Genomic DNA, 11,459 nt, shown 5'->3' with positions numbered 1-11,459 from the left:
CTTGGCTTTTTCTTTATCCGATTTCCTTCATTGTTCAGACTGGCCAAGCTTTCTAAAAACAACTAGCAGGTTATCCTGAAGTACTCCTTTTCCATTTTTAAAATATTACGAAGTTGTAGAGTTCATTAAAATCCTATTGAGCATAGACAAGGAAGCTAGATATTTATTGGAGACTGTAAGCACCACAGTGTATTATGTAATTATACATGCAAACATAATTTAAAGGTGCATTATTCTTAAATACAAAAACACAACCCTTAATCTGTATAATGTTACTTTTATGAAGTTAAATGGGAAGCACATGGGTGGGTTTAAAGGAAGTAAAGGAAAATAAAAAATGAATAATTACATCATAATCTCAAAAAATAAATGAAAAATTTAAAGGTACATTAATTAAATCATTCATTTTTTATAAAAATAATAAAAGCAAATAAAACATGGAAGACATTTTTAATAAAGTGCTCTTAAATTTTTGATTCCCACTTTAAAATCTGCGGAGAGAAATACATACCGGGAAGGTCAGAAGCCTGGACTGGCTTCCACTGGTTGTATTCACGCAAAGTTCCAACACATTACATGCTGCCAGAATGTCCCCTGCCCTGTCCACCATAGCATGAGCTAAGAATATTGTTTTCCTTCTAACTCCCTAAGATGGCTGCCACTGCCCTGAAGCCCTACCTCTCTTTACCTGAAGCAAACTACCATCAGGACTAGAACACACGCATGGAATGTTCACTGGTATTTTAAAATGAAAAGTATTCTCCTCAGCATAAGAGGTAGGAATGATCTAGTCTTGCATCATATCATAGCATGGCAATTCTGAAAACTATAATAATAAGGTCAAGTAAACATGGAAACAGAAATTTCTTAGAATGCAGCTGTCAAGCTAAATATTTTTTCCAACCTGTGCCATCTGCCAAGACCAAGAGCTAAAGCAGATGAGTAACAACAATTCTTATCAATGCACCTGTGCTTCCTAACATCAACTGCTGCCCAGTATGTAATGATTGTCAAATTTCTTGGACAAAAATTTTCAGTGATTTCACTGATATAAATGTACCTGTGTTAATGCCTGTGTTATGTACTGGTAATCAAATCCTTGAAACTGCCAAAAAATCTCAACTACTAGAAAACCACAGCTCATAATTTTCCTTTGAACACAATTAAAATCTATTGCTTCAAAAATAAATTTTCCTACGTTCCCACTACTACAACAGCACAGTTGTTTTCATTGGACTTTTAAAAGTATACCTGAGTTTTGAATGTGCCACTGCACGTACTATGTCTATTTTTTTTAAATCCTTTTAACCACACACAGCATAATACATGATAGCCCAAAATACATGTTCCCTGTGTTATGCAAAAGAAGAATCGAAATTGGCTAATAGTCACCTTCCATTTAGAAATGTGCGTTTAGAAGCAAATATAGCTAATTCTTCAAACAATTCTCTTAAAATCAAATGAAGCATTAATACCAAAGCATATTCTTCCCTGTTGGGTCCGTTGGCGAGTTGATAGGTTTCTTGGGACACTGTGTTCTTATCCACGATTGCATCTAATTTGACTTGGTACAGAAGAAGACCAGGACATCGTGTTCTTTCTGTTTCTTTATTTCTAGTGCTGGAGTAGTCAGCATCAGTCACCATGCCTGAGTCTAATGCATATTTCTCCAATACTCCAACAGTCCTTAAAGAAACTACATGAATTCTTCATGCACAGCTCACTTTTCCCTTGATATTGTTTGTCGCTAAGTGACTATATATATATCATTAAGGATCTTACTAATTCCCAAGGTACAAAGCTCTATATATCATTAACCATTATGCATATCAATACTAATATCTGGCAGACACTTAAAATGCTGAGTTTAGTTAGTAAGTCATTTATTATCAAGTGATACCAGTAACAAACTGGTGACAAAACAACTCTGCCTTTATTGTCAAGTTCCCAGGAAATAGCAACTAACAACATACTGATGATGCTACACCATTTTAATAAAGATTTCACAATGTCAGAAGCTTTTTTTCCCTCAAAATATGACTCAGTTTCTTCACAGTAGACTCATGGGTGGGTCCTCATTGATGTATCTGTATTCAATATTTCAACATTCTTTTTAAAATATATATTATTAATTTATTCATATTATACTAAATTGTTATCCCATCCCTTGCATCCTCCCATTCCTCCCTCCCTCCCTTTTTCCCCTTACTCCCCTCCCCTATAACTGTGACTGAGGGTGACCTTCTCCCCCTGTATATGCTCATAGGGTATCCAGTCTCTTCTTGGTAGCCTTCTATCCTACTTCTGAGTGCCAGCAGGCCTCCCTATCCAGGGGACGTGGTCAAATATGGGGCACGAGAGTTTGTGTGAAAGTCAGACCCCACTCTCCACTCAACTGTGAATAATGTCCTGTCCATCGGCTAGGTCTGGGTAGGGGTTTGAAGTTTACTGCACATATTGTCCTTGGCTAGTGCCATAGTTTGAGCAGGACTCCTAGGCCCAGATCCATGCATCATAATATTCTTGTAGGTTTCTAAGACCCTCTGGATCCTACTATTTTCCCATGCTTCTCTCACCTAGAGTCCCAACAGGATGTCCTCCCCTTGCCCCACTTTCTTAGTAAGTGAAGACTTTCATGAGACATGCCCCTTGGGCCAGTGTCCAGATGTAAAAGAGTTTATACCATTTGACTCTTTCTGTTTCTGGGTTAACTCACTCATTATGATCATTTCTAGTTCAATCCATTTGTCCACAAATTTCAGGAATTCCTTGTTTTAATAGCTGAGTAGTATCTGTAGTATAAATGTACCACAGCCTCTTCATCCATTCTTCTACTTAAAACAGCATGGTACTGTCACAAAAATAGGCTGGTTGATCAGTGGAATTGAATAGAAGACCCAGATATGAATCCACACACATATGGTCACTTGATTTATGACAAAGAAGTCAAATCTATGTAATGGAAAAAGGACAGCATCTTCAATAAATTGTGCTGGTCTAACTGAATGTCTACATGCAAAAAAATGCAATTGGACCCATGTTTGTCACCATGCACAAAACTCAAGTCCAAGTGGATCAAGGACTTCAATATAAAACCAGAGACACTAAATCAGTTTGAAGAAAAAGTGGGAAGAGCCTGGAACACATTGGCACAGGAGACAACTTCTTGAAAAGAACACCATCAGCCCAGGCCTTAAGGTCAACAATTAATAAATGGGACCTCATAAGGCTGAGAAGCTTCTGTACAGCAGTAGACACTGTCAAGAGAACAAAGCAACAGCCTACAGACTGGGAAAAGATCTTCACCAACCCTACATCTGACAAAGGTCTAAAATCCAAAATATATAAAGAACTCAAGAAATTAAACACCACCAAACCTAATAACCCAATTGAGAAATGGGGCTCAGAGCTAAACAGAGAATTTTCAACAGAGGAATATCGAGTGGCTGAGAAACACTTAAAGAAATGCTCAACCTCCTTAGTCATGAGGAAAATGCAAATCAAAACAACTTTGAGAATCCATCTTACACCCAGAATGGCTAAGATCAAAAATTCAAGTGACACCACATGCTGTCAAGGATGTGGAAAGAGAGGAACACTCCTTCATTGCTGGTGGGAATGCAAACTAGTACACCACTTTTGGAAATCTATCTGGGACTATCTCAGAAAACTTGGAATAGGGCTTCCTCAAGATCCAACTATTCCACTCCTTGGAATATACCCAGAAGATGCTCAAGCACACAAGAAAATTTTCTCAACCATGTTCATAGCAGCCTTATTCATAATAGCCAGAACATAGAAGCAGCCTAAGTATTTCAACATTCTTAAATTAAAATTTTCCAGCTTCACAATCATCAGTGAAGACTCTAGACACACACACAAAATTAATTTGGATTGCAGAGAAGCAAACAAATTGTCCTCAACTACTATTGTCATTATTTTTAGATGCATTCTTCTCTCATACAATACATCCTGACCATAGTTTCTCATCCCTCCACTCCTCCTAATCCTCCCCTCAACTTCCCTTCTCCTTCAGATCTATTCCTCTTCTGTTTTCTTTCCAAAAAAGAACAAGCCTCCTAGGAATATAAAACAAACAGGCCACAACAAGATACAAGACTAGGCACAAACCCTCATATCAGAATAGGTAAGAAATCCCAGGAGGAGAAAAAGTATTTCAACAGCAGGCACAACCACCAGAGACACCCCCATGTCACCGGCTAGGAGTCCTGCTAAGAGACCAAGTCACACAACCATAACATTTATGCAGAGGTTCTAGTACAGACCACGCAGGCTCTGTCACTATCACTGCAATCTCCGGGAGCCCAGGCAACCCCGCTTACTTGGTGCTGTGGACAGTATCTGCTGGCCTTAACCCCTCTGGTTCATATGATTTTCTTCCCCTTTTTCATGAGACTCCCCTATCGTCTTTGTTGTATGTTCTTCTTTTATTTGAAGTTTACCTATGATTTCATTATTCCTCCAGGTTCAGCTTCTGTTTTAGTTTTTCTACCTCTTTAGTTGTTTGAAATGAAGTATCACAGTTTTCTACATTTTCTTGTATCTAGTCTCTCTCAATTCTCATAAATGAATGTAAACAGTGTTAAAATAATTTTATCATTTCTGCAAAAATATTCTAAGAAGATATGTTCTATTGTGCTTGATAGCTAATATTTTGCATCAACATCATGTTCATGCTCTATTTCTCAAATAACATATTAATGTTTTAATTTTTCTTTCTAATGAAAGTTACAAGACAAATAAATAATATCTGCATTCTCTCTCAATAATTTCATTCTTTGCTATTTAGAAGAGACTAACAAGATTGCAATTCCATAGTAAGAAAAGTGTGCTAACTTTTACAGGAGTTCTAATATAATAGCACTAAAGCAAAATTAAACAAAATGTTCACTTAACTACAAGCCTGATGCAGTATAACATATGTATACTACTATAGGTTCATTTGAACGACACTATAATTGTAATATGATTTGTAGTGTCAAGGTAGATGCATTAGGAGAAGTTTGGAGTGAGAACTGAAATTATTCATCAATCTGAATACATGGTTTAAAAATTATTACTTATACCCTCAATAAATAAAATAAACTTAAAAAGATTGGCCATTAACAAAGAGTCTCCATAGTCATAATTTACTATTAATTGTGAGAAAAATATCATAAATGTGCTTTATATCTGAGTTTTAAGACCCAGGAGCTGTAGAGATAGCTCAGTGGATAAGAGCCCTAGTTTCTCTTACAGAGGGCCTGTAGTAATCAATCCCAACACCCAGATGGGGGTTCACAACCATCCACAGCCCCAGTTCTATGTTGTCCAACATGGATGCATATGTTGTAGATACCTGCATGTCAGCAGAACATACATATAAAGAAAGTTGAAAAATAAATCTTAAAATAAAGATGTACATTTACTCAACCATCCAGCCAAACCCTAAGAAGTGTGTGTGTGTGTGTGTGTGTGTGTGTGTACACATGCCATGGTCTGAGTAGCCCAAGTTGGCTTGAACTTACTCTAGAGCAGGAAGGATCTGAATTTATCATTTCCTCTGTATCATATTCATGAGTATGTAGGACTACAAATCTGTGCATCCTATACTCAGATGTCTGTACCCACACGGAAGACATCCAGATTTATCCTGACTTAGAAATACTAGAAAAACATGACATCTTTGTTAAAATAAAAATTAGACTGGATTCATTTTTTTTAGATTTACAATTTTTAATTTGTTCACTTTATTTCCCAATTATAGCCCCATCCATCAACACCTCCCAATCCCATGCTCCCTCACACATACCCATCCATTTCCTTCCTTAGTCTTTGGAAATGGATCCCTCCTTACCTAACATCTGACCTCAGTTTATCAGGCCTTATCTGGACTGCCTGTTTCCTCTTCCTCTGTAGAATGGCAAGGCTGCCTATCAGGAGGAATTAACCAATGTGTGGGGGCAAGAGTCCATGACAGAAATAGTCTCTACTCCCTACATTATGGGATGCACAAGGAGACTGTGTTGACTACCTACTACATCTGAGCAGAGAGTCTAGGTCCAAACCATGCAAGGGTGCAAGTAACATACTTTACTTGCAATGCATTCTTCATCAACATTGTAGTGAAGTTAGGAGTGAAACATGAAGAGATGAAAATCAAGAAATGTTTAATACTGTAGAAATATTCTGGAAATAAGATAGAATATTCCACAAGTCTATACCCACAGTAAATGTGAAGAAAGCCTGCTGATTGTTATGTGCCCACTCATGTATTTAGGTAATTTTTCCATTTCTTTCATGGTCCCTGAATTTTTTATGAGGAACTGGAATTGAGATTGAGCCTGATGGTTTCCGAATATTTACTCAAATGGTCTTACAAAAATTTTTTGGTAGCACATCAACACATATTGATTAGATTTAAAATTCAAAGACGTTTACTTGCATTTGTGAGACAAATGCTACATAGACTATAAGGTCATAGTAACTTCAAATATTAGAGGCTTTGTCATTGTTTCCAAAAGTAAATATATGAAGGGTTTTGTTGTCTCAATTCATATTCATATAAATCTTCTTAGTTTTCACACTGTAATAGCATCTATAGCCGGTGAATGTGACTCAGAGGTAGCAATAAGGATTTAATATCATGAAGATTGCAATAACTGTATGAAAGTAAGGAGAATCACATAAATAGTAGTAATACTGGAAGAGAAGATAGTATTTAAATATATAGCTTAAAATATTGATTCATGAGTCAAATTCTTAAATGGTATGTCATCAAAAACTTCCTTTTTATAAAACCTATACACAGTTTCTGCTACTGACACACTACACATTAGAAAATAATTTTACAATTTGGACTTCGACTTCATTCCTCTATGTTCTCTAACGCCCATTTAAAAAACAAAGGTTTGAGTGCAATCCCAAGAGAGGAAGCCCATGCCTGGTACTGCCTGGATGGCCAGGAACCAGAGTCTGAACAGCCCAGATAGTTGGGGTAGGATTTCAGGAGCCAGTGGTTCCAAGGGTATTATCATTTCCCAGCCATAGAATCAACCACGCAGGATTAACAGGTGTTCACAGAGACTGAAGTGAAAATCACAGACCCTGTATGGGTCTCAGCAAAGTCCTCTGTATATTCATGAAGGTTGCTGGCTTGGTGTTCTTGTGGGTTGCCTAACAAAGGGCATCGAAGGTGTTTCTAACACTTTTGTGTGCTCTTGGGACCATTTCCCCCTACTGGGTTGCTTCATCCAGCCTTTAAAGAGGAGCTTGTGCCTAGTCTTACTGTAACACGTTATGCTGTGTTCAGTTGATATTGCTGAAGTGTCTGTTCTTTTGTTTTGTATTGTTTTTAAAGGAAATGGAAGAGTAGTATATATAGGGGATGGTGTAGAAAGTGATTGATAGGAGAAGAGAGGACGGAGAGGGAACTGTGGTCAGGATATAATGTATAAAGAAAAATAAAAGAAAAAAGTAGAGAAACTTTTGAAGGTGAAGTAGACATTTTGTAATTTTGTAAGAGAAACATTGAGTGATGATTCCATAGTAATGGCTGAAGCCTATGAATAACCTTTGATCTAGTTGTCATTGGAGAACACTGACAAAGATAAACTCTGAAAAGAAGCCTGACAGCACTTATGAATCTCTGATATTTGGGTTATTCTTTCCTTACAAATATTTTCATGACCCCCTCCCGAATTTGTTTTGTCCTCACTCCATAGATGACTGGATTTAAACAAGGAGGGACAACCACATAGAGATTGGCCAAGAGGATGTGGATGTAGCGAGGGACATTTCTACCAAACCTATGGGTCATAAAAGAGAAAAACGCTGGTGTATAAAAGGCTAAGATGACACAGACATGGGAACCACATGTGCTAAGGGCTTTGTGCCTGGCGTCCCTGGAAGGAAGGCGGAAAACAGCCTGTAGGATCCAAACATAGGACAGAGCAATGAGAATTAAATCAAAAATCAGAGCAGCTATGGTAAATAAGCCATAGATGATGTTTATCCTAATGCTGGCACAGGCTAGGCGAGCTATCCCCATGTGTTCACAGTAGGTATGAGGGATAATGTAGTGTCCACAGAAGGGCAGTCGCTTTAGGAGGGGACAGAACGGGATGACAAGAAGGACAGGTCTCCCCACTACAACAGATGCCATGATAGCTACCACCTTGTTGGTAAGAATAGAGGTGTATCTAAGTGGGTAACAGATGGCAACAAATCGGTCAATTGCCATGGCCAGGAGAACAACAGATTCCATGCCTGTGTAGGTGTGGATGAAAAACATTTGAATAAGGCAGCCTTCAAAACTTATCTCCCTGAGGTTGAACCAGAAGATGCCCAGCATCTTGGGAATGGTAGAAGTGGAGAGGCCAAGGTCGATGAAAGAGAGGAGGGCAAGGAAGTAGAACATGGGCTGGTGAAGACTCTGCTCACTCTTGATCACACAGAGGATTGTGAAATTCCCCACAAGTGCTATCAGATAAACAACAAAGAAAGGGAAGGCTATCCAGGTGTGGAAAGCTTCCAGACCAGGAATGCCCAACAGACAGAAGAGAGATGGGTGTGAAGCAGTTTCATTAATAGAGGCCATCCTTCTGGGACTCTTGGGAGACTGTCTACAATATTTGTTCAGTATTTCTGGGAAGAGATAAAAATACATAAAAGTGGTTGATTAGTACATATCATAACATGTCAATTAAACTTGTAGAAACACAATTAGAGGAGAACATACAGAGATTAACTACTTGAGGTATTCAAATACTCAGCTACTCTATTTAGCATTATATGAAGAGTATGATCAACACTCGGTTATGACTAACAATCCTCCTGGTCTACACAAAATGGTATTCATGGAGCACACTGGTTAATGATTAATTCCCTTATATCATATTCAAGCTTCTTCAGTAATATTATAGAGAAATACCCCAAATGATATACATAAGAAGAGCATAAGTTACAATAGGAATAGAGTAGTACTGTGTCATTCAGAGTTCCTAATCTTTTGGTGTTGCCTAGATTGTCAGTAGTTTAGAACAGGTCCAACTAATACCTCAAAATTGAAATTTTTGGAGTAATAATAAAACATATAATCAAAATTTACCATTAAAAGAATTACAGTGCATAATGGTATCCATTAGAAGGTTTCAAGATTAATAGAAGAAAAGTGACAACTGCACAATGAAGGACAAACAAGGACACCATAAAAAATCAGAATCAAATACAAAGTTACATAAAATTATTTTTATGAAGAAATTAAGGTACTAGTTCAATAAACATAGACCCTTATAAAAGACTAACTTCAAGTCTAACTTTATTATTGACTTACATTCCTAAAATATATCAACATTTTTAATTTAATTTAACAGAAATAAATAATTTTTAAAATAGACTAACAGTTTTAGATTCAATGCAAGGAAATATATTTACCATCTACTGGAAAGTATTTTTAAGATAAAAGAGATAACTACAAAATTAATCTATTTTATCTTTAAAAATTTAGAAGTTTTTAAAAGTTTTTATTAGTTGTTTGTTATTTTTACTTATACATTTATCTTATTACACACAAATGCAATAAACTACATACAGTAAGAAGAACCACAAAACAATCAGGAACTATAAAAATGTTTCATTCATAATGATTTGGCTATTGTTATTTGGCAACCTTGAAGAAAACATCTTTCCTATCTTGGTGAGTCTAAAATTCTGAATGTAAATAAATATCTATCATATCTCATCTTTATCAATACAAAACATCTATCTAGACCTAAAACATCTTATCTCCTAAACAACTATGCTTTATTGTAAAACTAAACTATCTGGTCTTCAACCCCATTGGAGACTAGAGAAGGAATAAAAATTAATTATCTGAGTAAACAAGAAGTGAATGTTAGCAACTTCTCCAATGAGAAGATGACAGAGGCAGTGTGCTCCCTGAAAACTCACCCAGAGCTCTCTATAATGTTGGAGCTTTATCTTCAACCTTCTGGCACAATTTATCTGACAGACATGTTTGTGAAGCAAGAACTAGTGAGAATTTGCTGACCTTATCTTGGCAAAGATTGGCAGTTGATTCTGCTGCATCCAAGTTTGCCCATTTTTAGGCAGAATTCTGTTTGTGGTGGAAAAGAGGACATTTCGCCCAGTGGCTTGTTTGCCACATTTGAAGTTTGATAGCAAAATTAGGAATCATTACAATAATTTCTTCTACTACTCAATAAATTTTTGTTTAGAGCATTTAAATATGTTTTTAAGTAATTTAGATGTAATGAGAAAGATAAAGCTTAAATTGACATTTCACAAGGGAAGTGGATAAATGTATTAAAATTATCCAAATAAGCAGGCATCTGTAATTGAGTGATAAGCACATTGTGACATTGTGCAGCAACATTTGGGATGAGGGAACAATGGGCTCTCCAATAGACTCAGTAAAGTGGAAAGGACAAAGGTGGAGTTGGAAATTATGACATCTGGTGAGTTTCATAATGTCCCATATCTATTATTTCACAAAGAAATTAAATCCCAGGATCATTGATCAAGACAGAGGAAATAAATACATCTAATGATTAAGTACAAGGATATTGGTGCCAGCTTTGTTCATGCCTGTTCCAGTGTAGGTATGACTCAAAACACACATCAGTAGGGAACAGTTTATATAAAGAGAACCTGTTTAGAAATTTGTGTGGATTAATTAATACAATTATATAAATAAGTCACCAGTCATTATACTTAGTTATCATAACTTTTATTTAAAAATTTACTTAACATAGCACATATTACCCAACATTTGTGAATATTTGTAGACAGGAAAATGAAATTTTGTTGCATCCAACAAGCTGTCAAGGGTTGAGTGGAGTCAGGAGAAAACTAGAAATGGACATAGGTGCCAGATTTAGGTTAATAACAAATATTATATTTTTACAATGACATAAAATATGTAGGTATAGACACATGCCAAAGTGTATGAATATGTGTGACTTCATATGTATGTGAATTTCATTTTAAATAAACCAAATTCAAATCAGGAGAAGAGAGTAGGAGGTTTATGATTTTTTTTCAAACTTTTTTCTATGAGTTTATTTTTTACACTCCAACTGGTATGAGAATATCCAGTTATTATCTTTCTATGCCTTAACATAACACCCTCTATAACCATCCACTTTGCTGAGAACAGCAGTCCATGCCTTTAGGACATCTATCTATCTATCTATCTATCTATCTATCTATCTATCTATCTATCATTGTTAAAACTCGAGATAATACTGTTTCAAGTTCCCCACATGAAATTAGTATCAACTTTAGATCTTATCACAATGTGTCAACATTAATCTTTTATAATACACAGTGCAATGTAATTTACATTAACAAATTCTTACACTTTTCAATGAAATTTAGAGATAGTATATTTTATTTGAATAGGAATTATTTTCACTCAAGTAATAAAATAAAATGTG

General features: G+C 36.2%; 1 protein-coding gene across 1 annotated transcript; it reads right to left on the bottom strand.

The window, feature by feature from the left end:
• Positions 1 to 7,660: 7,660 nt before the first annotated feature.
• Positions 7,661 to 8,599, bottom strand: LOC311581331 (olfactory receptor 52E4-like; the record flags this gene model as incomplete). The annotated part of the gene is made up of 1 exon (XM_084753462.1): positions 7,661 to 8,599. One exon carries the CDS (start codon positions 8,597 to 8,599, stop codon positions 7,661 to 7,663), a length of 939 nt encoding a protein of 312 aa, XP_084609588.1.
• Between the last annotated feature and the right edge of the window lie 2,860 nt (positions 8,600 to 11,459).

Source organism: Acomys minous, assembly GCF_964271855.1.
Source record: "Acomys minous genome assembly, chromosome: 2".
NCBI classification, from domain to species: domain Eukaryota; kingdom Metazoa; phylum Chordata; class Mammalia; order Rodentia; family Muridae; genus Acomys; species Acomys minous.
The sequence above is the reverse complement of the archived record's forward strand: the minus strand, read 5'-3'. Positions and strand labels throughout refer to the sequence as shown.